This window comes from Pongo pygmaeus, chromosome 9, assembly GCF_028885625.2.
Source record: "Pongo pygmaeus isolate AG05252 chromosome 9, NHGRI_mPonPyg2-v2.0_pri, whole genome shotgun sequence".
Lineage (NCBI taxonomy): Eukaryota > Metazoa > Chordata > Mammalia > Primates > Hominidae > Pongo > Pongo pygmaeus.
Window position 1 is genome coordinate 7,803,483 of NC_072382.2, and position 25,632 is coordinate 7,829,114.

The window sequence follows — 25,632 nt, forward strand, 5'->3', positions numbered from 1 at the left end:
ACTGAGCAGAGTAGACATTTGGTGCCCAGGAGGAGGGTGAGATTTACACCCCACACCTGCTCTCGGATGCCAGTGCCGCCTGCTCCCAGCTGGGAAAGACCTGTCCTCCTCGTGGGCAGCATCAGATAACCCGCCTGGAGCAGGGCTTAAAGGATTGTAGATCTGCGTGTGGGAGATAGCAGGGTGATAATGTCTGACGTTCATCCTGCTCCGAGCAGGGTGTGTCTCCACACCTGAGCTCCTCGCTGGTGCTCCCGGCACCTCTTGAGCAGCAGGTGCTGGGCCATGCACTCCCTAAGGTTATCTCCTCCAGCGGCATTAGCGGTGGGTATGGTTTTTTTCACTTGTCAATTTGAAATGATTTCAGACTTTTCCGTAAAGTTGCAAGAGTAAGAAAGAATTCTCATGCCCCTGACCCCAGCTCCCCCAATACTAGCATTTGCTTCATTGTTCCTGTTTTTCCCTGAACATGTGAGTGTGTGTAAATTGCAGACGTGGTGCTCCTGGACCCTTGAGTTCCTCAGTGTTTTTCCCTAAGAATGAGGATGTTCTCTAACATAACCACTGTCCAGTGATCAAGATCAGGAAATTGATATCAACGCAATCCTCTTTCACCTGCAGACCTTATTTAAATTGTATCGTTGTCCCCTGATGTCCTTTTAGCAAGAGAAACCCGGATCCAATCCAGGATCGTGTGTGGCTCTCGCCATTGTTGCTTTGGTCTCCTTTCATCTGAAACCGTTCTTGCGTCTTTGTCTCTTACGACCTTTGACATGTTTGAAGAGTCCAAGCCAGTTATTCTGTGGAATTTCCCTGAATTTGAGTTTGCCCCTTGCTTTCTCCTGATTAAATTCAGGCCGTGCACGGCGGCGGGAACCCCATCAGGAGGTGTGTGGTGTCTCTTCGGTGCTAGTGATGTTAACCTTCATCTCTCGGTCACCGTGGTGTCCGCTAGGTTTCTCCACTGTACAATTAATAAGGACAAGGTATATTTTAGAAAGAGGAGGAGCCCAGAGCCCAGCAAGATTACTCTACCCATGTTCACCATAGCCGGGTGTGACCTGTGCCTCCTGGTCACCGCAGTGGCCCCATCTTACCCTGCCTCTGGGAGTCATGCTCTGCCCAGCTCGCACCCCATCCTCCTGAGAGCCGCTCGCTTCTGCCCAGCGGCCTGTGCGTCCCTCCCTCCTCCAGGCATCCCCCCGGGTTCCTTCTTGGCTCTTCCTCCTCGGCCAGACTCTCAACTCCAGTGGGCCCAAAGACGCAGGCCTGACCCACTTCTCCCAGGCTGTTCTCTCCCTGGCTTCAGGCACCACCACCCCTGTGATGCCACCCAGGTTCTTGGCCCTGCTCTTCCCGTCTGTGAGCTTGCCTCACTCCCAGCCCTGCCTTTTCTGTCTTGCCCTTCTTATAGCAGGAAAAGTCATCTCCGCCCACCCATGCAGGATTTCTTCCTCTACCTTGCTTTCTATGGTGGGTCTCTCGACGAATCTTGTCTGTCATAGCCCAGACATTTCCTAAGCCCCACCCTGACCCCCACGGCTTCTGCCTGTCAGAGGCTCCGTGTCTCTCAGTTCAGGCTCCGAATTGCCCCAGACATGCGCTGTCTGTCAGCCCCGCTGCTCACCAGTCCAGAGAGATCCTTTCCACTGTGCATCGATCATGTCCCTCCCGTCCTGTCCATGGCTCAAGGGAGGCCTCAACCACTGGGCCCTCTCCGTGGCTGCAGCCCCACCTCAGGCCGTGGGCTCACACTTCCCTCTCTCGGGACAGCACCAAGCCTGTTCTTCCTGAGAACTTCGCAATCGCTGTCCCTTCTTCCTGGAGCTTTCTCTGCGGATCTGTGCGTGGCCAACTTCCTCTCCCCATCCAGGTCCCAGCTTCTGTGTCCCCTCCTCAGAGAGGCCTTTTCTAATATCCAGCCCCCAAACCCCTGCACCCGCCCCAGATCATTCGCAAAATGTCACCTGTTTCTTATCTTCCAGGCACTTGTGATCTGAAATGTTATTTGTGTCTTGTTTTTCTTTTCTTTGTTCCTTTCACTGCCATTTATCTTCCATGAGCAGAACCCTTCACTGTCGTGTTCTCGACTCCTAAGGCCTAGAACTGTACCTGGCATAGGGTCTGCCCCTAGTGGGGTTTGCTGTTTTCCTCCCCTGGCTGTGGGTCTTTCCTCCTCCTCCTCTTCTCTTTCTTCTACTTATTTCCTTGTTTCTTCTCTTTTCTTTTTCTTCTGTCTTTATTTCCCCTTTTCTAGGTTGTTGGCTATAATATGGCACTAAGGTTTTTGCAATATTTGTTTCATTTCTTGAGTAGGTTTTTATGTTCCTTACTTAAAACAAAATGGCTGAGTCAAGTGTTTTAAACTTTTTCTAAGAAATGAATCAGATGGGCCGGTTGTGGTGGCTCACACCTGTAATCCTAGCACTTTGTGAGGCCGAGGCGGGTAGACCACCTCAGGTCAGGAGTTCAAGACCACCCTGGCCAACATGGTGAAACCCCATCTTTATTAAAAATACAGCCAGGCGTGGTGGTTCACACCTGTAATCCCAGCGCTTTGGGAGGCCAAGGCAGGTGGATCGCCTGAGGTCAGGAGTTGGAGACCAGCCTGGCCAGGATGGTGAAACCCCATCTCTACTAAAAATACAAAAATTAGCTGGGCGTGGTGGTGGGTGCCTGTAATTTCAGCTACTCGGGAAGCTGAGGCAGGAGAATCACTTGAACCCGGGAGGCGGAGGTTGCAGTGAGCCGAGATCGTGCCATTGCGCTCCAGCCTGGGTGACAGAGCAAGACTCTGTCTCAAAAAAAAAAAAAAAAAGAAAAAAGAAAAGAAACAAAACAAAAACAAAATTAGCCAGGCATGGTGGTGCACACCTATAATCCCAGCTACTTGGGAGGCTGAGGCAGGAGAATTGCCTGAACCTGGGAGGCAGAGGTTGCAGTGAGCGGAGATCGTGCCATTGCACTCCAGCCTAGGCAACAAGAGCGAGACTCCACCTCAAAAAAAAGAAATGAATCAGATGGTTAGATGAGGCCCAGATGCAGGGGTGAAAAGACTGCATCTGGTTTGGCTTGGGCTCTGTGCTGGGCAGCTGTCTTTTTAGTCTCCACTGCACCTTGGTTTCCTTCATTTTACAAATGAAGCACTGGCCAACCTCTGAAGCCTCTCTGCATTCAGGGATATAAGTTTTCGCCAGTTGATTTAAATATATATATATATAAAAAATATATATAAAACATATATATAATATATATAAAACATATAAAATATATATATAAAACATATATATAATATATATAAAACATATATAATATATATAAAACATATAATATATAATATATATAATATATATAATATATATAAAACATATAATATATAATATATATAATATATATAATATATATAATATATATAATATATATAATATATATAATATATAATATATATAATATATATAATATATATAATATATATAATATATAATATATATAATATATATAATATATAATATATAATATATATAATATATATAATATATAATATATAATATATATAATATATAATATAATATATAATATATATAATATATTATATATAATATATAATATATAATATATATAATATATAATATATAATATATTATATAATATATATAATATATTATATATAATATATTATATATAATATATTATATATATTATATATAATATATTATATATAATATATTATATATTATATATAATATATTATATATAATATATATAATATATATAAAATATATATAATATATAATATATAATATATAATATATAATATATAATATATATAATATATATAAAATATATATAATATATATAGAATATATATAAAATATATAATATATAGAATATATAAAATATATATATAGAATATATAGAATATATAATATATAGAATAGAATATATAATATATAATATATATAATATATAATATATAATATATAATATATATAGAATATATAATATATATAACATATAAAAAATTATATATAATATATATAAAATATATATAATATATATAAAATTATATATAATATATAAAATATATATAATATATATAAAATATATCTATTTTAAAGATGGAGTCTTGCTTGTCGGTTGATTTAAATATATATATAATATATATACACTATATATGTATATATATAATATATATACACTATATATGTATATATATAATATATATACACTATATATGTATATATATAATATATATACACTATATATGTATATATATAATTATTATATATATGTGTATAATATATATAAAATATATATATATAAAAAATGTATATATATTTTAAAGATGGAGTCTTGCTCTGTCACCCAGACTGGTACAGTGGTGCAATCTCAGCTCACTGCAACCTCCAACTCCCAGGCTCAAGTGATTCTCCTGCCTCACCCTCCCAAGTAGCTGGGATTACAGGTGTGTGCCACCATGCCCGGCTAAGTTTTGTATTTTCTGTAGAAACAGGGTTTCACCATGTTACCCAGGCAGGTTTCAAACTCTTGAGCTCACACAAACCTGCCTTGGCCTCCCAAAGTGCTGGGTTTACAGGTTCGTGAGCCACCGTGCCCAACCTGAAGTATTATACTTTTTTTTTTTTTTTCTGAAACAGAGTCTTGATGTCGCCCAGGCTGGAGGGCAGTGGCGCAATCTCAGCTCACTGCAACTTCTGTCTTCTAGGTTCAAGCGATTCTCATGCCTCAGCCTCCTGAGTAGCTAGAATTACAGGCGTGTGCCACCATGCCCGGCTAATTTTTGTATTTTTAGTAGAGGTGGGGTTTCACCATGTTGGCCAGGCTGGTCTTGAACTCCTGACCTCAGGTGCTCCTCCCATTTCGGTCTCCCAAAGTGCTGGAATTACAGGCATGAGCCACCGCGCCCAACCTGATACTTTTTTTTTTTTTTTTTTTGAGACGGAGTCTCGCTCTGTCGCCTAGGCTGGAGTGCAGTGGCATGATATCGGCTCACTGCAAGCTCTGCCTCCTGGGTTCATGCCATTCTCCTGCCTCAGCCTCCCGAGTAGCTGGGACTACAGATGCCTACCACCATGCCCGGCTAATTTTTTTTTTTGTATTTTTAGTAGAGACGGGGTTTTCACCGTGTTAGCCAGGATGGGCCGACCTGATACTTTTAAAAGTTATAGTGCATATTATGCTGGGCACGGCAGCTCACACCTGTAGTCGTAACTACTCAGGAGGCTGAGGTGGGAGGATCATTTGCGACCAGCCTAGGCAACATAGGGAGACCCTGTCTCTACAACAGTAAAATCACAGTTAAGGATATCAGGGTGAGCTGGGGGCTCCATTTGGGGTTGGATTTGCTCCCTTCTCTAGAGCCAGGAAATGCTGGGCTTGGCCAGGCATCCAGGAGGTAGATGGTGCTAGCCTTTCTGTGTGTGCCACTGTGGGGTTGGGAAGGGCCCTCACTCATTCTGGGGAGCCTCAGTGCTGAGTCTGCACTAACCTGGGCTCTGACTTCCCTCCCCAGATGCTGAAGTTCCGAACAGTCCATGGGGGCCTGAGGCTCCTGGGAATCCGCCGAACCTCCACCGCCCCCGCTGCCTCCCCAAATGTCCGGCGCCTGGAGTATAAGCCCATCAAGAAAGTCATGGTGGCCAACAGAGGTGAGCACCAGTGGGGCTGGTGAGAAGAGCCTTGTGGCCAGCCCCAGCCTTGGTGTTCTCCCACTCACTGCCTCCAGGCCCTGGCTCCCCACTCCCCTTTCTGCTTCTCCTAGGACCTAGGAATCTAACTTCTCGTTTCTTTGCCCTCTAGGTGAGATTGCCATCCGTGTGTTCCGGGCCTGCACGGAGCTGGGCATCCGCACCGTAGCCATCTACTCTGAGCAGGACACGGGCCAGATGCACCGGCAGAAAGCAGATGAAGCCTATCTCATCGGCCGCGGCCTGGCCCCCGTGCAGGCCTACCTGCACATCCCAGACATCATCAAGGTGGCCAAGGTGAGCCCAGCAGCCTGGCTGGGCCTGGACAGCAGGGACCAGGGAGTCTTAGTTGCCGCGGGGGTCTCTTGAGGCTGGCGTGCTCAGCGCCTCTGTGCGTCGGTGGGTAAATGGATGCAGCTCAGCAGGTTAGGCAGGGGAAGAGGCTGGCCGAGGCCTTGGAAGGGACTGAAGGGTACCGTCCTCTCTCTGACCCGCACCCGCAGGAGAACAACGTAGATGCAGTGCACCCTGGCTACGGGTTCCTCTCTGAGCGAGCAGACTTCGCCCAGGCCTGCCAGGATGCAGGGGTCCGGTTTATTGGGCCAAGCCCAGAAGTGGTCCGCAAGATGGGAGACAAGGTGGAGGCCCGGGCCATCGCCATTGCTGCGGGTGAATATAACGGGCAAGCAAGGGGTGGCCCCACAGCCTGGAGAGGGTCCAGCAGGGAGGGGTGGCAGTGATTCCCGCCTGTTACAGAGATTCCCCCACACCTCTCTCCCAACAGGTGTTCCCGTTGTCCCTGGCACAGACGCCCCCATCACGTCCCTGCATGAGGCCCACGAGTTCTCCAACACCTACGGCTTCCCCATTATCTTCAAGGCGGCCTATGGGGGTGGAGGGCGTGGCATGAGGGTCGTGCACAGCTACGAAGTGAGTGAAGATGCCCAGGGCTGGGAGCGGAGCAGGGCAGCCTGCCATGGGGGCAGGGGCGGACCACTCAAGGGATCTGGAAAGTGGGTGGGGTTCATGGCAGGGGAGAGGTAGCACTGTGGGGTCTGATGTCTGCCTGGCCCCTGCCCGCCCTCGCAGGAGCTGGAGGAGAATTACACCCGGGCCTACTCAGAGGCTCTGGCCGCCTTTGGGAATGGGGCACTGTTCGTGGAGAAGTTCATCGAGAAGCCGCGCCACATCGAGGTGCAGATCTTAGGTGAGTGGTCCCAACGCCCCGCCTGGGGCAGCTGGAGGCGGGAGCTGAGAGGCCCAGTCCTGGTGGGGTCACAGCGGCTGGACTTGGGGACAGCCCTGGGGCCTGTCGGGTGCTTTTCCAGAGGACTCTGGAAAGTGGGCTCTAGGGGCCGAGCTGGCAGTTGGTCCTCACAGGCTTGGTGGTGCTGGTGTCTCTCCTGGCAGCCTCTGTACCGCTGGCAGCCGGCACTGACTGGCCACAGTGGTTATGTGGGGGTGACAGGGGCATTTAGGAGGCGTGTAGATTCCAGTAAAAGCTAAGCCCAGTTTACCTCCCTCCCCAGGGGACCAGTATGGGAACATCCTGCACCTGTACGAGCGAGACTGCTCCATCCAGCGGCGGCACCAGAAGGTGGTTGAGATTGCCCCCGCCGCCCACCTGGACCCGCAGCTTCGGACTCGGCTCACTGGCGACTCTGTGAAACTCGCTAAGCAGGTGAAGGGTGGGCTTCCCGTGTTGGGACAGGAGCCTGTGCTCACAGGCCAGCAGGCCTCACAGTGGGGCGCTGGTGGGGGAAGGGAACCCTGAGTGACTGGGGATGGGGAAAAGAGGGTGAAGGACTCTCTTGGGGGCCAGAAGTGGGTCCGTGGCATCCTTTCCATGTGCAGTTGAGGCAACTGGCCCAGAGGCCAAGCTTAGAGTCCAGAATGGCTGGGAAGAGGGAGGGAAGGAGCCCCAGCTGTCTCCTCAGCCCTGCTGCTACACAGACCTGGCTTCTCTGTGGCACCAGCTCATCCCTGTCATCAGGAGAATGAGATTCCGTGGATTCTGTCAAGATTGAGGACCATTATGAAGGCAGTCCTCATGTGCTTCTGTCTCCTACATCATGTTTATTATGATCTGTTTCCTGCTCTGCACCCTCTGCCCATCTCTGCTCTTCTGGGAGCTCTGGTCGGGGGGTCCTGGGTTGTGGAGGAGGCTGAGGTGGCAAGCTATCTCCCCACAGCGACCTGCCCCAGGATTGGCCTGGAGAGCACCTGCTGTGGCCAGGCGTGCAGCGGGGTCCTGCCCCCTCTTCTTCCCCGGCCTACAGGCAGCGGAGGATGTGTCACCTCCCCAGGCTGAAGGCCGGGGTGCGCACTCTGCAGCAAGGCCTCAGCCACAGCTAATGTGAGCCATTGACCAGAGTTGCGCTGAAGTCAGGTCTTATTTACTGGCTTATACTGTTTCACATTCCATAACAGGTTTAAGGGAGGTGATTCAGTCTGGTTTGTTGTTTTGGTGAGACCAAAAGTGAAACTGGAATTAGGGCTGAAATTTGAGTTAGAGTCATTATCTGTCGGTACCTCTCAAATGAATTTATTTGGGTGGTGGTGGCCAGAGGTGACTGCGCAGTAGACTAGAAGGGGACTTTCTGAAAACACCTCCAAGCAGAAGCAGAGGCTGGGAGAGGCCTGGGTCTCTGGGTCTGAGTGGATGACACAGCCTTGGCAGGCAAGCCCAGGAGGCAGTAGGGCAAGGTGCCGAGCCTGGGGTGGGCGGGGGCTTCTGCCCATGTCTCGTCCCAGATGAGCTTTGTGCAGCCATCTGTGGCTCCGGGAACCCTGGAGCCCAGTGGACTACTTGGGGGATGTGTCCAGGCAGGAGCATGACCCGGGCCCTGGGGTCTGCCTGCCATCTGTAGGGGCAGGATTTGCCACAGGCCATTCTTTTACGGAACCAACCCAGTGGGTGGGACGGAATCCCTGTCCTGTGTCCAGTGAGTTCGCCCAGGCCCTGCCTGTGCTCCCCCTGCTCACGCGGCCGCCCCCACAGGTGGGCTACGAGAATGCAGGCACCGTGGAGTTCCTGGTGGACAGGCACGGCAAGCACTACTTCATCGAGGTCAACTCCCGCCTGCAGGTGGAGCACACGGTCACGGAGGAGATCACCGAGTGAGCGCAGGCGGGCGGGTGGGCGGGGCGGGTGGCGTGGCTTCTAGGATTTGCATAAAGTGCAGGCAAAGTGGCTCCTGGGGGCAGCCAGGGGCCCTGCTCACTCCCCACGTTGGTGGAGAGCAATGGGGATCCAGGTACTTAGTGTTTTAAAAGTCATTATTCTAAAAGCATTACATGGTTATTATAAAAATCAGCACAAAGGAGCAAATAAAAATGACTGACAGCCCTCCTCTCTGTCAGGACACTCCCGATTGCTCAGGCCCAGGTGCTCCCATCTGTCAGAGGAGGAAAGCAAGGCTCAGAGACATTTGGAGAGTTGCTCGGGGTCACACAGCTGGCGCTGGAACCCAGGCATCTCCGGTTGTCTTTGGTTTGCTCCTTTCCCGGTTTACCTGCTTTACTAGAGACATAGTTTGATGCAATAGAGATGTTTTATATAGAATTTTTATTCTACTTTTCAAATTTAATATTTGTTGAAGGTATTTCCCCAGGCCATAATTGTCTCTGAATACTTTTAGTGGCTGCGTACTATTCTGTCTTGTGTATATTTCTTAACTTACATAGTCCTCGATTGTTAGGCAATTAGGTTGTGTCTGGCTTTGGTGGTTATTAAGCGTGTCAGTTATTATCTGTGTGCCCGAATGTTTGGCTTCAGCTCTGAAGAGTTCTGAGGGTAAACCCTTCAACGGGATTATCTGATTGAAGGATAAGCAGCATCCCTTGGAACAGCCCTCTAGAGAGGTGGCACTAGCGTGCTCCCTGCAGGCACTGCGGATGACATTTTTAAAATCCGCCTGGTTTCTAAATGACAGTCCCGATGGCCCTCACCCTTTCAAGGTCTCTACTTTGAGCCATGTAATTTCTTGACGCTGGCTTTGGGCCAGCCCATCTCACTGTGGAGCATCCCTGACCCCAGTTCTGTCCCCAGCCCCGACCCCACCTGAGACAGGATGCTGTCGGGGTGGCTGCTGTGGCCCGCCGGGGGCATGGAGGCCCCTCCCTCCCCTTAGGAGAAGCTTACAGACAAGGCCAACACTTTGGCCGAGTGAGACTTTTCCCCTCAAGCTGCTGTGAACTCCTCGGTCTTGGGTCTGCCTAGAGCCTCCTATTAGGGATGGGAGTCTGTCTGCTCTGGAGCACGGGTTTTGTGTCAGACAGATTGGGGCTCAGGTGCTCTCAGGTCCCGAGCCACATGGAGCTTGGGTGAGCTCCAGCCTCTCTGACCCTCGAGCTCCTCCTCTGGCGGGAATGACAGGGCTCTCAGCGCACTGTCGTGGAGATGAAGCATGGGAGGAGCGCAGCCTGGCCCGTGGCACCGAGTGGGAGCTGTCATCTCTGCTGCGAAGTGGTCCAGCAGGCAGCAAGAACACGGGGAACTCCTGCCAGCATAGATTCCAGGCCGCCTTCACCACAAGCCTCAGTGGCAATACATGTAAAACCTTGAGTGGCTTTTTTTAAGACAGAGTCTTGCTCTGTCGCCCAGGCTGGAGCACAGTGGTGCGATCTTTGCTCACTGCAGCTTCCGCCTCCCGGGTTCAAGTGATTCTCCTGCCTCAGCCTCCCGAGTAGCTGGGATTATAGGCGTGCACCACCAGGCCTGGCTAATTTTTGTATTTTTAGTAGAGACAGGGTTTCACCATGTTGGCCAGGCTGGTCTCGAACTCCTGGCCTTGTGTGATTCACCCACTTTGGCCTCCCAAAGTGCTGGGATTGCAGGCATGAGCTGCTGTGCCTGGCCTGGGTTTTTTTTTTTTTTTTTTTTTTTTTTTTTTTTTTAAACAGCTGTTCCACTTGGACTTGTGACTGCCCTTAGGAGCAGTAAGGCTGAGCTTGGAAAACCCTGCAGAGGTGGAGAAGCTTGCACTCTCCAAGCATCTCTAGGGGGTTTTGGGCACAAGTCCAGCAGGAAAACAGGCCCCAGAAAGACAGGTCCTGACCCAGCACCCACTGTGCAACCCTCTCACAGCTGTGGTTGCCATTTCGAGGAGCCCAGCCTTCACAGCACCTGTTCTCTTGCACACTGCCCCCCTCACAGCCACCCACACAGCATAGCACATATGGCCCCAAGAATGTGCTATCCTGGCCCTCTGACCTAGAGATCTGCTGAGGCTTCAAATCTAGGCTTTACCAAGGGGGAGTTTAGGGGAGTGGGGAAAACAGACCTCAAGGAAGAAGGAGGCAGAGTACAGGGAGGAGCAGCTTAGGGCTGCGTGGACGGCATCATGAGTCAGGGGTGCAGGAGCAGGTGGTCCTGGTATTTCAGCGGGCCCTCTCCAGCTGCCAGGCACTGTGTAGTTTAGTCTGCTCATGGTGGGAGCAGGGCAGGGGCCGGTGGAGCCACTGGTTGGGAGGAGCTGGCTGTTCAGGCTGGCCTAGAGCCTATGGGCAGGAGTCGCACTGTGTATGGACGCCCCCCTGGCTGCGGTGCCCCTCGTCTATCGCCCACCTCATGTTTCCCCCCTTCTCCCGTCCTTTCCCCCCTCCCCCCAACGCCCCACAGTGTAGACCTGGTCCATGCTCAGATCCACGTGGCTGAGGGCAGGAGCCTACCCGACCTGGGCCTGCGGCAGGAGAACATCCGCATCAACGGCTGTGCCATCCAGTGCCGGGTCACCACCGAGGACCCCGCGCGCAGCTTCCAGCCCGACACCGGCCGCATTGAGGTGGGTGGCGCTCGAGCAGAGGGAGATGCCAGCTCACCTGCACACAGGTTCTGCCCAGTGCCTGGGGCTGCAGCGCCAAGTTGCCACAGCCCGGCAGTTAGGGAGGACCCGCATGTGGGCTCTGAAGTGGACATAGAGTACACGGAGGCAGGCAGTGCCCAGAGGAGGGGTGGCGCCTCCCAGGGGAAGAAACTGCTGGGCGCCCAGGTCAGGAGGAAGCTGTGAGGGTGGGAGTGGGGAGCAGGCCGGCTTGGTGGAGCAAAACGCAGGGACCCGGACACAAAGCCAGCCCCTGACCCTCCAGCTCCCACAGAAGCCCCACGCCTTGCTGCCAACGGAGCCCAAGCTCCACCTCCCATCTGAGGAAGGGGCTGGCAAGGCAGGACCTGGGGGTGGAGGCGGCAAAGGACTGGGCCCAGAGGTCCCAATGGAGTCTGAGCCAAGCTCAGGGGCCCATCAAGGATGGGGGAGGGAGTTGGAGATGGCGGCACAGGAGGGAGACTGAGAGGCGGATTCGGGGCTGTGAGATGGCAGCCTTGGTAGGGGAGAGAACTGGTGTAGGGGCGCAGAGGCGGCCCAGGGCAGGCTCCCCAACACAGCAAGACTCGCGCCTTCTCCAGGAGGGCTCCCTATACTTTCCCTCCTCTCAGCACCGGGACCCAGTTATTGGCCTCCGAAACCCATCTCCCCCGCCTCTGGTCCCAGCTGTGGGAAGGAGCCCTGTGGCCTGCTCAGTGCCTGTTCCCAGCCCTGCAGGTGCTGCCAGCACCGTGCCAGCTGTGCTAGGGACTTGCTCCCTATCCAGGGGCCTGAGCCCCAAAGGAGGCAAGACATTGATGGAGCTCCAGCTCTGCTCCAGAGTCCAAGGCTGAGGCCCCCGGGCTTGTGTCGGGGCGGTGAGGGGAGCAAACATGAGTTTGGGCCAGGCTCTGGGTTTCTGAGACAAGGGAGGCTGGGGAGGCTGGGGGTAGGGACCAGAGCTCTCTGGATTCTGGAAGCAGCAGAGCTTGTGGCTTCAGCAGGGAGCTGGCCGCCTGCATTCTGTTTCTAGAAGAGTCTGTAGGTGGGGGCAGCCCCAGGCTGAGTGCTGCCCGGCGGCCCCTGACTTCTCTGCCTCCCTCCATCCCCACTTCCAAGGCCTGGCTCTTCAGAGCCTGCCTCACCACAGAGTATTTTTAGCCGACAGTTTCTGCTCTCAGCTGAGTGTTCACTCTTAAATATTTTATTAAGTTCCTTTTATTGAACACAGGCCTCTGCCCCCGAGAAGCGGAAATTGGCAGTGGGTGTCCCGAGCCCCTCTGGGCGGTCCCCCCACTCCCCTTTTTCCTTACCTGGGCCTGACAGGTCCCCCACCTCCGGAGAGCCTTTCTCTTCGGGAGCTCAGGCGGCACGAGCCACCTGTGTGTGTGTGAGTGTCGGCGCCTCTGTCTCCTCCTCTCCGCTGCTCCTCCCATTGCCGTCTGGCCCTGGCCCTGGCCGTGGCCCTGTCCCGCTGCCCTGCTGCCCCGCTGCCCTCTCCTCGCCCTTGGTTTGCTTCCCTGATGGGTGTGGACCCCTGGGCAGGTACTCTCCTGCCTCTGGCACTTTCCCTTCATTTCCTCTCCCACTTCCTCCTCGTTGCCTCCTCTCCCTCCCATCCTCCCTTCTGGAAGGAAAGGAAAGGAAGGGAGCATGGGTGGATGTTGAGGCCTTCCCCACCACCCTGTTAAAAACAAAAACATCCCCTGGTCATGTGCGCCTCTTGCCTCGCACATTGTCCTTTGGAGGCCCTGTCGCCGGCCTGTGTGTCCCCTCGCTGTCTGGGAGACTGTGGCGAGGCCCTTTAGCGGCTGGGTCAGCAGACCTCAATCCGTGTTGTGGAACGAACGCATGGACACGTGGATGAGTCTGAAAGGCCAGAGGGTTGCTCAGGCAGGTGCAGCAGGTCCGTGTGAATAGAGGCAGGGCTGGCCCCGGTCTGCCCGGGCCCCTCTCCCGCTCTGCGGCAGGCATTCCCTTCCTCCTCTGCCCCCTCCCAGCTCCTCACAGGGAGCCAGTAGCAGTGACTGCGTGACATATAGAGAAGGGACGCACTCCTGGGTTTGGTGGCAGAAACAGAGCAAAACCTGACCAGCCAGAGCTGGGATTCACCTGCGGACACCCCACGCTCTGCTCTCAGCAGCTGCTGGGTGCACACCTGGCCAGCCTCGGGGTGGGTGGGGCACTTTTGACCGCAGTTTCTGGCGCAGGTCCTCACACCCCACCCTTCCCACAGGTGTTCCGGAGCGGAGAGGGCATGGGCATCCGCCTGGATAATGCTTCCGCTTTCCAAGGAGCTGTCATCTCACCCCACTATGACTCCCTGCTTGTGAAAGTCATTGCCCACGGCAAAGACCACCCCACAGCTGCCACCAAGATGAGCAGAGCCCTTGCGGAGTTCCGCGTCCGAGGTGTGAAGGTGAGAGCCTGCAGCCCCCGCCTGTCTTTGCTCCCGGCCCTTGGAAGGTCCCCTAGCCGTTCACTTCCCCACCAAGGGCCTGGCACATGGCCTCACCTCAGCCTTGCCCCCCTGACTGATGGGTCAAGGTCAGTGGCTCTCCTCGGCTGCAGCTGCACGCCAGACTCCAGCTGTTTTCAGAGTCTGCAGGCGCCTGGGCACCCCGCTGCCAGAGTCCCTGGGAGTGGCCTGGCCGGAGCTCTTCCTCACACGCCTCCTGTCTAGTCTTGTTCTGGGGAGACCCACACTGTGTCCTGCCCCCCTGGGGTGAGAATCACCTGGAATGTGTGTTAAATATCATCAGGCTTCCCTTCTGGAAATCCTGATCCCACAGGTTTGGGTAGAGGCGCCAGAACCTGTGTTTTGAACATGTTCCCCAGATAATTCTTTTTTTTTTTTTTTTTTGAAATGGAGTCTCACTCTGTTGCCCAGGCTAGAATGCAGTGGCGCGATCTTGGCTCACTGCAACCTCTGCCTCCCAGGTTCAAGCGATTCTCCTGCCTCAGCCTCCCGAGTAGCTGGGACTACAGGCGCCCGCCACCATGCCTAGCTAATTTTTGTATTTTTAGTAGAGATGGGGTTTTATCACGTTGGCCAGGCTGGTCTCAAACTCCTGACCTCAGGTGTTCCACCCGCCTCGACCTCCCAAAATGCTGAGATTACAGGTGTGAGCCACCGTGCCTGGCCTCCCAGATAATTCTTAATTTCTGGAAAATGTGGATCCCCACCCCGGGCAAGAGCCCAAGTCGTGTAGATGCGGTCACTTTGCACAGAGTCAGGCCCCCGCCAGCCCCCTGCTCTCCTCACCTGGCCTGGTGCACACAGTGTCGGGTGCTTCAGGAGCAGCCGAGGGTGGGGGCGCAGCCAGAGACATGAGCAGGAGGCTTAGGAGGCAAGCGGCCCTGCCCTTGGAGGGCTGGCAGCTCGGCTTGTCTTTGCGTGGCCTTGGGGGGTGCCCTGCCTGGCATGAGGACTCTAAATGGGTATTTAGGATCTAAAGAGCCCTTTGCTGGGCTCTGTTACTGTTGTCTGTAGCTAGAGAGGAATCCATAGCCAGGAAATTCCGCCTCGGCCTTTGAAGTCAGCATGTGTCCCATGGGTGCCACCCTCAGAACGGCAAGAAGAGCCGGAGGACAGGGGCTTTGGCCCTCAGCCCCTGCGGGAATTACCACCCCATCTTCTTCTTGGGGGTCCCCACAGGGCGGGCTGTGCTGGGCACTGGCATCGGCCCCTCTGCCTTGGCCTCGTGTCCTCCTTGCAGCTTCTTCCAGCCCTGCCTGTCGTCGAGGCGCAGTTGCTTGGGGGATGGGGGGGCACGTGGGCCGTGCTGTCCCCTCAGGGTCCTGCGGTCACCCCTCACGTGTCCACATGGCTGCTTGGTCGCAAGAGCCCCTGGTGGCTTCTGGGCCCATGCCTGTGTGTGTGGCCAGCCTGTCTCCCACCTTAAGAGGGAACAGTGCACTTCCTAGAGGCCAGGGGGTGTCACTCTTCCGTGGCGAGCCTCTCAGCCTCCCTGTTGGGGGTCCCTGTCGTGCACATAGGCAGAGGTGTGTCGCGACATCAGCTGTCGACATCACGCGCTCTCCCTGCACCTTGCTGCGGCTCCTGGTGTCCTGGCGGGGATGTCCTGCGGCTGCTTCGGTGTTGAGGGGATGCGCGGCCATGCACAGGGGTGACCCAGGCCATCCCCCTCACCTCCCCCTGCCCGTTGCTCTGTGGTCCTGGCTGGCTCCCGGGGTTGTGCCCAGTTCCTCTGCTCCCTCCTCCCCCTCAGCAGCTCCCTGCGTGCCAAGCTGGTCCCTGGGCCATAGAACCTTGTGCCTGCACTGCACCCTGGAGGGCCTGGAAAGATCTTCCTCTTTAGACCGTCCCCCGCCCCCCAGGTGGAGAAAGGGGCACTAGAGCCTGTGACCACGGGGCCAGCAGCAGGATAAGTGTCTCTGGTGTCTGGGGGTGCCAAGTCCTCCCCAAATGTGCACCGAGACCAGGCCGCTGGCTCTAGCCGCCCCGAGCCTCATGCTAGCGCCCAGCGTGGCAGCCCTGGCCCTCCTGTCCCTTTGCCGTCTGTGCCCACCCACCCTGTCCCGCGTCCCTGCCCACTCCTCCATGGTGTTCGCTCCCCACACCTTTGTGTCGAGGACCTTGCTCCCATTCCTCTAAACCAGGCTCTTGAAGCCCACCTCTAGCTGCATGTTCTGGGGCTGGGAGGGCAGGCACACGTGTGAGAGCCAGGTCCATGCACACATGAACACACGTATGCCTTAGAGCGCCTGCCTCACCTCGGCTGCCTGGCGGCAGCGCCTTGCCCCTCACACAGAAAACACCAGGGAGTCTGTGTGGCGTGTTTGCCGTGGCCTGGGGTGCCAGGGCCGCCTTCTGAGTTTTCATACAGCACCTGGGGGAGCTTGACCCTCTGCAGGGCTGAGGGCCACGTCTGCGCATGCCCCCCAGCCAGTGCCTAGAAGCAGATAGTTCAGGAGGCTGCAGGGGCTGGGCCAGGGGTCCCAGCAGAAAAAGCAGGGCTCGTGCCCATCCGGCTGCCTCCCTGCAGCAAGGGAGGGTGAAGGCCACCTTCCCAGGAAGGCCCAGAGCACATCTGAGCTGGGAGCTGCCGTCCTGCTCGGACCACAGTTCTGACAGGAACGTTCCAAAGGATCGCGGGCTGATGGCAGAGTAGTGGGGTTCCCTGCCCTTCCAGTCCCTTTGGGATGGCGTTTTACCAGTCCACAAGATGCCCTGGGAGGTGCAGACACAGCTGTCAGCACCTGGAGCCATGACGACTTTTCACTGTACGCTTAGCCCAGGTCCCTTCTCCCAGAGGGCTGTACCATCCCCCACCTCCTCCTGTTGCTTAGTCCAGTTCTGTGTCTGCCCTGCAGACCCTGAAGCGCCATTAGGAAGGTGCTCACACGTGATCCCCAGGCTTTACACTGGATACGGCGTCCTGTCGCCACCTGGCAGGAAGGGGTGTTCTTTGCACTTACAGGCGAGGGGAGGCCGCCTGCCCAAGCCCATGCTCCTGCAGGTCAGAAGACACCAGGCACAGCCCTTGGCCGTGGCCCTGGGCCGCCCCTGTGGACAGGAAGCCAGGAGGCCCCAGGCTGCTCTGGCTGCCCCCACTGGGCCTGGTAGCCCTGCCCTTGTCTGTGTGCCACCAGCGGCCCGTGTCCCGTCCTCTCGTCTCGGGGGACCTAGCCAGACAACACCAGAGACTAGCACTGAGGTGTCCCCAACAATTTTATTATAAATAAAAACAAGACTCCCAATGGGTGGCTGCAGCCCCTGCCTTGGTGGCTGTGAGCACCTGTTGGAGGGGCCTGCCCCTTACCCTAGTCTGGAGGCCAGAACCAAGGAAAGGGCTCCCTGCCCCGCCAAGTACACAGGGGAGCCTGAGGTACCGAGAATAAAAACCAGGGAGGGACTCCCAGGCCAGGCGGCCGCCCCGGGCCCTCTGCCCCACGCGGCTCGTCCCTTGGAGCACACAGGAAGCTGCCCGTCCATCACACCACACTCTCTTCCAGCCGCTCGGTGCTGCCTCCTACTCCCCGGCACCCCACCCCGAGCAGCCCCCCATGCACAGAGTGGCTCCGTCGGGCCCAGGCTCCTCCCAGGCGCCTGGCATAACCGTAGCACCCGGCGTCTCCCAGGTCCAGGGAGCAGCTGCGCTGCGGCCGGGGCGGGGGGCTCCGCGGCGGGTGGGCCTTGGGTGTGGGGCTGGGGCCTCCATTGGTCTGGGACTGGACGTGGCTGAGCTTGAGGGGGAGGCGGCCATTCCCGGCCCCCCGGCCCCGAACCAGCAAGGCCACAGTGAAGACCAGTAAGGCAGCCACCAGCACACCCCCCACGGCCACGGTCAGGGTCCCGCCCAGCACGTGGGCCTGCAGGGCGTGGCACAGGGGCGAGGCTGGCAGCGTGGAGAAATGGGCACAGCCCAGCAGCCTGGTGGCCGTGAGGTCAGAGGGCCCAGCGGCCGGTGACAAGGCCAGCAGGCAGAGGTCATAGTCAGTGCCAGGGACCAGGTGCTTCAGCAGGAAGTGGTGGCTGGAGGCTGGGACGATCCTGCAGGCAAGGGCAGATGGTCAGAGCCCGGGGCTGGGGTCTAGCCCCATCCTCACCTCCCCGCTCCCGTGCTCCCAGCTCCAAACAGCCCTCCCCCTGGGGCCACTTGGGCTCTTGGGTTCACTCAGGAAGGCGAACGGGCTGGAGAGTGTGGCCAGGAGATAGGTGTGTGCACTGGCACAGGACCCAGGCAAGCGAGGGGGATGGGGTGGGGGGATGGCACCAGCAGAGGCAGAAATAACACGCGGGCGCGGGCCATGTGCTTCAGACAGACCCAACCGCCACCTGCTGCTGGGGAGGCCTGCACAGCTCAGTGACACCTGGGACATCTCATGGGGTGGGGTCCTCCTGCCGCCCCTTGAGCTCCAGCCCCCTCAGGCAGCCAGGCCAGGCCACTGCTCCTCCAAGAGTCCAGCAGGCATGGTCGGGGAGTGGGTGTCAGCCCCAGAGAGAGGAGGGGTGGAAGCAAAGCCTTGTGGGGAGCAGAGGGTAGAGGAAGGGCGCCGGGAGTGCAGCTGGGTGTGGGGCGCGCATCCTCACCGGTAGATGAGGGTCTCATCCTCGCTGCTGTTGTACTGAATTTGGAACATCCACACTGGGTCGGCTGGCCGCCCGGGACCCCAGCTCACCAGCCCTGAGGTGGCGGTCACCTCTGTCACCTGCACAGCTGGCTCAGACTCCAGCGTCCCCTCACCCTCGGCAGCGGTGCGAGCCGAGGCGGCGATGTCCGAGGGCCCGGGGCGGCCCCCCTCGGCACTGGTGTTCCCACCATGGGGCAAGGCCAGCACCCGCAGTTCTACTCGGGCCGTGGCCTCACCAGCAGGGTTGGTGGCGATGCAGGTGTAGCCCCCAGCGTCCCCAGCGCCGGTCACCCCAATCTCTAAGGTCCCGTTGGGGAAAGCCCGGGCTCGGGAGGAGTTGCCAACCAACCGGTCGTCAGGACCGACCCAGTGCATGGTAGGCGCGGGGTCACCCAGGGCCCGGCACCGCAGCGTGGCCCGCTGACCTTCCAGCACCCAGAGGCGCTGCGTGTGGCGGGCAATGAGGGGCGGCTCACAGGAGAACTCGCCCTCGGGCACTGCCCAGAAGTAGCGGCCAGCCAGGCCAGGCGGGGAGGCGCAGGTCTCCAGGTCGTCCGGCCGTGCCAGCCGCCGCAGCCACAGCAGCTCACAGTTGCAGTGCAGGGGGTTCCCGCTGAAGCTCAGCACCAGGGGGGCGGGAGAGGCCTCTGCATCACGCCCACGAGAGAAAAGCGGGTCCGGAGCCAGCGTGGCCAGGCGGTTGGAGGTGAGGTCCAGGCGGGAGAGCTGACCGAGCTGGGCGAAGGCGCCTGGGGGCAGTGCGTCAATGAGGTTATGGTCCAGGTTGAGGGTGTGCAGGGCAGGCATGGCGCCGATGCCGGCCCAGGGCACCTGCCGGAGGTTGTTGTAGGACAGGTCCAGGTCCTCCAGGCTCTCTAGAAAGTCGTCGAAGGCCCCCGGCGCGATGCGGCCCAGCTGGTTGCCGCTGAGGATGAGGTGCTGCAGGTTGACGGGGCCCCGAAGGCTGCCGGTGCCCAGCTCCACCAGCCTGTTGCCGTCAAGGTGGAGGGAACGCAGGCTCTCGAGGTCCCCAAAGGCGCGGGCCCCAATGCGGGTGATAGCATTGCGAGACAGTGTCAGGTCCACCAGCCCCGTCATGTTGCGGAAGTCAGGGGGCCCCAGGGCCTGGATGAAGTTATCAGCCAGCCGCAGCTCCACTGTGCGCCGGTCCACGTTGGGAGGCACAAACAGCAGGCCTCGGTGGGCACAGAGGGTGCTGAGCGACTCGGACAGGTTCTGGCAGACGCAGGGCAGCGGGCAGGCGGCCGCTCCACTGGCCAGCAGCAGCAGCAGGAGCGGCGGGGCCATGGTGAGCGCCCTGTAGGAAAGGGCCACAGCCCAGGCACAGGTGGGGCTGGCGCAGGTGCCCACTTGAGCCCAGGACAGTCCCAGAAGCCAGCTTCTGTGAGCCTGGCCCGGGGAGGGGCTGGGTGAGAGGCCCAAGAGGGCCGCCAGAGATGAGGGACGGCTGGGGCCTGCAGGGCCAGGCCCCCCAGAGCAAAGGTCACATTTCCCAAGCAGTTAAGGGGGAGTCCAGGCGCTGGGGACAAGGTGAGGCATGAGGCAGGAAGCGGAGGAGGACCGAGAGCAGGGAGGGTCCCGGAACTTCCTTTCCCAGGCGTCCCCAGGAATCGCCAGCCCCCTCCCCCCTCCGCGCCATACCCTCCCCCGCCAGAGAAGGCGCCCCCCGAACCTCCCGTGGAGTCCGTGGCCCCTCCCTGGCCGGCCCCCGCGCTGCGCCCGGCGGCCCCCTCACCTGGTGTCCGTCGCTCAGGGGGCGCGGGCCGGCCTCCCTGCGAGCCCGGCCGGCCCCCGCCGACTCCTGGCCGCTCTCCCGCGGGGGCGAGGCCCGGGGATGACCAGCCGCCCGCCGCCCACCCTCGGGCCCATGGCGCTCGGGCCCGCGGCCCCGGCTCGCTCGGTTCCCGGCACCTTTTCCCGGCGCGGTTCGCGGTGGCGGCGGCGACAGGCGAGCGGGTGCGCGCCGGCGGGCGCGCGCGCCGCGGACACGCACGTGGAGGGCGGACGGGGAGGGGCGCGCGGGGATCCACCCGGGTCCAGGTCGGCTCCTGAGGTCACGGGGACACGCTGCCGCTGCAGCGCCCACGGGTGGCGCCAAGTCACACCCGAGGCCCGGGCCGGCGCGGGCCCGCCGCGCTGTCCCCCAGCGCTGCCGCAGCGCACTCACCCTGGCACAGGCGCGCGCGCCCCCGGCCACCCTGGCGCCCCGGCATCCTGCACCGCACGGGCGCCCGCCGCCGCGGCGCGAACCTCACTCTGCAGACAGCCAGACAAAGCGCCTGCTCGCGGGCCCCTTCACCATCTCCCGGAGACGGGCGTCTTTGTCACATGTCGCTGGGCACCCTCCCCAACACACCCACACATGCCCACACACCCACACGTCCCTGCACCCACGGGCAGGGCCGAGCGCAAACCCGCACTGTTGCTGGGACCCTTGCGTTCACAGACACACGCTGAAGGTCATAACCGTTCTGCATCACCGAGTCACGTGGAGGGTCCCCAACCGGCACGGGGTTCGGCCATGGGGGGGCTGGGGCGGCGCCCCTGGCAGGGCTGCTGAGGGGTGGGGCCGAGAGGGCTCGGCCTCCGGGCAGACGCCCCGCCCCCGCCGCCCCGCCCTGTCCCCGCTGCCTCTCCCTCCCTCCCCAGCTGCCTCGCCCGCCCCGCCGGCCAGGCGTTCCGGAGCCAACCGGCCTCCGCCTCGGGCCGGATTGGTCTGCGCGGCGCGGCTTCCCAACCGCCGGGGGCACGCAGTGGGAAGCTGTGCGTCCTCGCAGCGCCTGCGGCCCCTCCCTCCCGCTCTGTCGCCGCCGGGCCATTTCCCTGGAAGAGCGGCTCGGAACCAGCTCGGCTCAGAGAAAGGGTTCCCGGCGTGAGGTGGGGGAGGTTCCTTGCTTCCTGGTTGAGAAAGGTGGGGCTTGGGTGGCTCGGCGAGCCTGGTTTCCTTCCAGCTGTGCCCGCCACCACCAGTGGTCTGCCCAGTTGGGAAACAGAGGAAGTCACCACCTCCCCGTGTCTCCTGGTCCTTAAGCCACCTAAACCTCAGCCATCCTCGTTCTCCCTCCAGCCCTGATCCCCATGGGCCAGGTGGCAGGAAACTCGGGGAAACCCAAGATTGGAATTCTGATCCTGCCGGCACAACAGTGTAGTCCTGGGCACGTTATCTGACCACTGAGAACAAGTTCCTCCTGTAGGCCAGGAGAGTTGGATGGTACATACTTAAGCATTTCCTAGGGGCGAGAGGGGGAGGACAGCTGCAGCTTGTGAGGGGCTTACGGGCAGCCAGAAGCCATCCTATCACCGCTCACTGGGCCTCAGCTGTGGCGTTTGTAAAATGAGGGGGATTCAGTCCTGGTGCAGGTCAACTCTGATGTGCAGTGGCACCAGCTATGTTGTTGTTCCTCTTCTCCCCGTCAAAAATGTTTTCCACCCGGCACAGTGGCTCATGCCTGTAATCCCAGCAGTTTTGGAGGCCGAGGCGAGTGGATCACTTGAGGCCAGGAGTTCCAGACCAGCCTGGCCAACATGGCGAAACCCCGTCTCTATTAAAAATACAAAAATTAGCCGGGCGTGGTAGTGCACGTCTGTAGGGTTGAGGCATGAGAATCGCATGAACCAGGGAGCCAGAGGTTGCAGTGAGCTGAGATTGCGCCACTGCATTCCAGCCTGGGCGACACACTTTGTCTCAAAAAAAAAAAAAGTTTTCATTCACTGTAAATATAGATGTTTACCAGCGTCCACCATGGCCACCCAGTGCTGGGAGCTGGGTTCATCAGGAAGCAGATGGGCCTGGTTCCTGCCCCCACAGAGCTTACAGTATGGAGGAGAGGATGGGCAACCCGACAATCACAAAGGGGAGACTCAGTGGGGACCCTCCACGTGACTTGGTGATGCAGAACGGTTATGACCTTCAGCATGTGTCTGTGAACGCAAGGGTCCCAGCAACAGTGCGGGTTTGCGCTCAGCCGTGCTCGTGCGGGTTCCTCAGGGGCCTGCGGGAAAGGTGAGCATCAGCTCTGCCGAGGGTGTGAGGACAGGGCAAAGGCCTCCAAGGGTCCTTCTCACCCTGCGTGCTCGGGGCTCTTTGGATGGTTTCATTAGCTGTCTCCCTTCTCCAGTGCCATGCCTTGGCCCAGGTGAAATTTCAGCATCTCTTCAGGAGAGGCAGGGGCGAGGCTCAGGGGCAGACAGGCACAGCACTGCTGGCGGGGCCCCACTCTGTGGTGAGCACCTGACAGGCTGGTGGGGGAGGCACCTTTCCTGTCCAGGCCTCCAGGTTATAGGAGCCCAGGAGGGAGGGCGAGCTCAGGGAGGTCCGGGTGGCCTTGAGTCCCTGCTGAAGGTGCCGACAGGGATCATAAATAAGTGACACATGGAGGTGTTTTCTCCGCGGTGGAAGCCAGGGCTGTCGCTACACGGCCACAGGCCATGCTTTCACAGGTCTTGGAGCACCTCCCACAGTGCTGGCCCGCATGTCCCCATGTGGCCGTTTAAGTCATACTCGCCCTGGCCCAGCCTCATGTTGTCACCCAGGCATTTAATGAGTGGAACCGAGGGCTCCTGTGCACAAAGCACACTGACACATGCCTCAGGCAGCACCTGCCCCCAAGGGTTCCCAGGCAGACAAGCAGAGGATGAAGCCGACGGGTGCGCTTGCCCACAGTGGGTTCCTCAGGGGACTGCTGGAAAGGTGAGCATCAGCTCTGCCGAGGGGGTGAGGACAGGGCGAAGGCCCTTGAGAAGTTCAGGGAGAGCTTCCCAGGCAGGTGCGAAGGTGTGGAGCGCGAGGCAAGTTTGATGTGGCTGGAGGTGGCCGCAATGAGGAAGGCGGTGGAGGGCGTGGCCTGCAGATGCAGAAGAGGTCACAAGGTCCCAAAATGGCCGCGGTCGAATCCTCTGGCTGGACCAGTGACATGGGAGGAGTGGGTGGTGAGGGTGATGGGATGCAGGTTTTGGTAACTGGGGGGACAGTGGGGCACCCACTGGGCACAGGAGGACTGGGTGCGCAGGCAGGAAGCTGGCCCTGGACTTGCCGAACTTACACGAGGGGTGAACAAGGAAAGGCCCGGGAGGCAGTTGCACCTCTGGGTCTTGCCCTGGAGGCAGAGCCTGTCACTGGCGCCGCAGCCGTGGGACGGGGCCTCCTGGGGAGCGTGTGGTGTGTGAGGAGCTGGGGAGGAAGAGGACAGGAGAGCCAGATGGCTTGGAAGCCCAGGGAACGAGCAGCAAGGCGGGAGCGTGCCTGCTGGACTCAGCTGGGAGGAGTGACTTAGTGAGAGTGCCAGAGTGTGGTCTGTTGCGGTCAAGGCCCTCTTTCGGGAAGCGTGGACGGGGGCAAGGGTGACTGCTGTGGGCCACGCGGCTGGAGAAAAAGGCTGAGCCCTGTTCTAGGCTTCGGGGAGGCAGGAGGGGTGGCCTTCAGCACATGCTTTGATGTAAACAAGTATGGAGGGAGCAGGCCCAGCCCGTGACAGCTTAGGGGGCTCTGCCGGAGTGAGGGGAGGGCTGAGGGACGGGGAAGTGCCCCTCTGCAGGGAGGCCCAGAAGCTGTGCTGGCCCAGGGCAGCACCTTCAGCCTTTTCTCTTTCAGCCTTTTCTCCTCTCCCTTCCCTGCCTGTGCTGCATGGTGACGCCCTCCCACCCGCCTCTGTCCTGCAGACCAACATCGCCTTCCTGCAGAATGTGCTCAACAACCAGCAGTTCCTGGCAGGCACCGTGGACACCCAGTTCATCGACGAGAACCCAGAGCTGTTCCAGCTGCGGCCTGCGCAGAACCGGGCCCAAAAGCTGTTGCACTACCTCGGTCTGGCCCGAGACTGCCCTGCCCTGCCCTGCCTCCTGCCCCCTGCCCCCTGCCCCGCCCTGCCCTGCCCTATCCCTTGCTCCTGCCTCCTTGCCACTCCCCGTGACCAAAGAACTTCTTAGTGCCCCCTGCCCCTCACCCCTGCCCTCATTCTGGCCCTGCATCCTCTTGTCCTGCACCCTCCCATTCACCACTCTCCTTGCTCCTGATCTGAGAGACCCCACCTTTCCATCCGCGTGGCCCTCAAGAGGTCCCCACTGCCTGTACCCAGGAGGCCCTGGCTTTGGAGAGGACAGGGGCCAGCTGGAAGCCCGGGGATCCTGGAGGGATGTGTCCCTGTCCCTGAGCCCAGCCACTGTCACTGCTGCCCTCGACTCAGCCTCTGCCCAGCCCACCCTGACCCACTGCCCGCTTTCTCCCCAGGCCATGTCATGGTGAACGGCCCAACCACCCCGATTCCCGTCAAGGCCAGCCCCAGCCCCACGGACCCCATTGTCCCTGCAGTGCCCATAGGTAGGTGAGATCCATTCTGTCAACTCATGGGGGAGACAGGAGGTTGCCGCCTGCAGAATGGGCACCAATGCCCCTGTCTACCCTAGGCCCGCCCCCGGCTGGTTTCAGAGACATCCTGCTGCGAGAGGGGCCTGAGGGCTTTGCTCGAGCTGTGCGGAACCACCCGGGGCTGCTGCTGATGGACACGACCTTCAGGGACGCCCACCAGTCACTGCTGGCCACTCGTGTGCGCACCCACGATCTCAAAAAGATCGCCCCCTATGTTGCCCACAACTTCAGCAAGCTCTTCAGCATGGAGAACTGGGGAGGTAGGCTGGCATGCTGCGCAGCGTCTGGCAGGAATGGGCGCCCACTCTGTGGCCAGTCCCACAGGCTTAGGCTACTGGGGACAAGCTAGAGACGTTAACACGAAGAACACCAAAGAGGAAGGACTGCAGAAGGCACAGCGCCCTCTCCGTCCAGGCCTGGTGCTGGCACGAGGTTGCAGAGCTGAGACCAGGTGCATCCTGGGAGGCCCAGGGTCAGGAGGAGACACCTGTCTATTAATTATAGCACAGAGACGTAGAGGAGAAGACGGGATTATAAACGGGGCATAGAAGGGACACAAATGAGCCTGGTCTCCCCCTTAGAGATCAGACAAGGGAAAAATCTGTGGGGGTTGGAGCAGGGAACACAGGCACAGCGA

At 58.0% G+C, this 25,632-nt stretch overlaps 3 protein-coding genes across 11 annotated transcripts in view; 2 read left to right on the forward strand and 1 right to left on the reverse strand.

The window, feature by feature from the left end:
• PC (pyruvate carboxylase) overlaps nt 1-25,632 on the forward strand; it is a 112,435-nt gene that overhangs the window by 83,287 nt on the left and 3,516 nt on the right. For all 9 annotated transcript variants that reach the window (XM_054441744.2, XM_054441750.2, XM_063671673.1 and 6 more), the window contains 12 exons: nt 5,534-5,669; nt 5,821-6,005; nt 6,212-6,377; nt 6,493-6,638; nt 6,798-6,915; nt 7,238-7,389; nt 8,710-8,828; nt 11,332-11,494; nt 13,749-13,931; nt 24,290-24,434; nt 24,858-24,947; nt 25,034-25,255. In XM_054441744.2, the coding sequence (XP_054297719.1) occupies nt 5,534-5,669; nt 5,821-6,005; nt 6,212-6,377; nt 6,493-6,638; nt 6,798-6,915; nt 7,238-7,389; nt 8,710-8,828; nt 11,332-11,494; nt 13,749-13,931; nt 24,290-24,434; nt 24,858-24,947; nt 25,034-25,255 (1,825 nt within the window). The remainder of the gene's footprint in view (nt 1-5,533; nt 5,670-5,820; nt 6,006-6,211; nt 6,378-6,492; nt 6,639-6,797; nt 6,916-7,237; nt 7,390-8,709; nt 8,829-11,331; nt 11,495-13,748; nt 13,932-24,289; nt 24,435-24,857; nt 24,948-25,033; nt 25,256-25,632) is intronic.
• On the reverse strand, nt 17,190-20,505 carry LRFN4 (leucine rich repeat and fibronectin type III domain containing 4). Its single transcript, XM_054441752.2, has 3 exons — nt 20,367-20,505; nt 18,570-19,928; nt 17,190-18,029 (listed from the first exon to the last, which is right to left on the reverse strand). Exons 2-3 carry the CDS (start codon nt 19,916-19,918, stop codon nt 17,471-17,473), a joined length of 1,908 nt encoding a protein of 635 aa, XP_054297727.1. The 5' UTR covers nt 19,919-19,928; nt 20,367-20,505; the 3' UTR covers nt 17,190-17,470.
• On the forward strand, nt 19,891-24,280 carry LOC134740306 (basic proline-rich protein-like). The gene is made up of 2 exons (XM_063671686.1): nt 19,891-21,508; nt 21,699-24,280. Exon 1 carries the CDS (start codon nt 20,169-20,171, stop codon nt 21,189-21,191), a length of 1,023 nt encoding a protein of 340 aa, XP_063527756.1. The 5' UTR covers nt 19,891-20,168; the 3' UTR covers nt 21,192-21,508; nt 21,699-24,280.

Coding starts and splice junctions, on each gene's coding strand:
- LRFN4 (XM_054441752.2), bottom strand. CDS start 19,918: ATGGCCCCGCCGCTCCTGCTGCTGCTGCTGGCCAGTGGAGCGGCCGCC. Junction 18,030..18,569: donor GATGAGACCCTCATCTACCG/GTGAGGATGCGC, acceptor CCTTGCCTGCAG/GATCGTCCCAGCCTCCAGCC.
- LOC134740306 (XM_063671686.1), top strand. CDS start 20,169: ATGAGGCAGGAAGCGGAGGAGGACCGAGAGCAGGGAGGGTCCCGGAAC.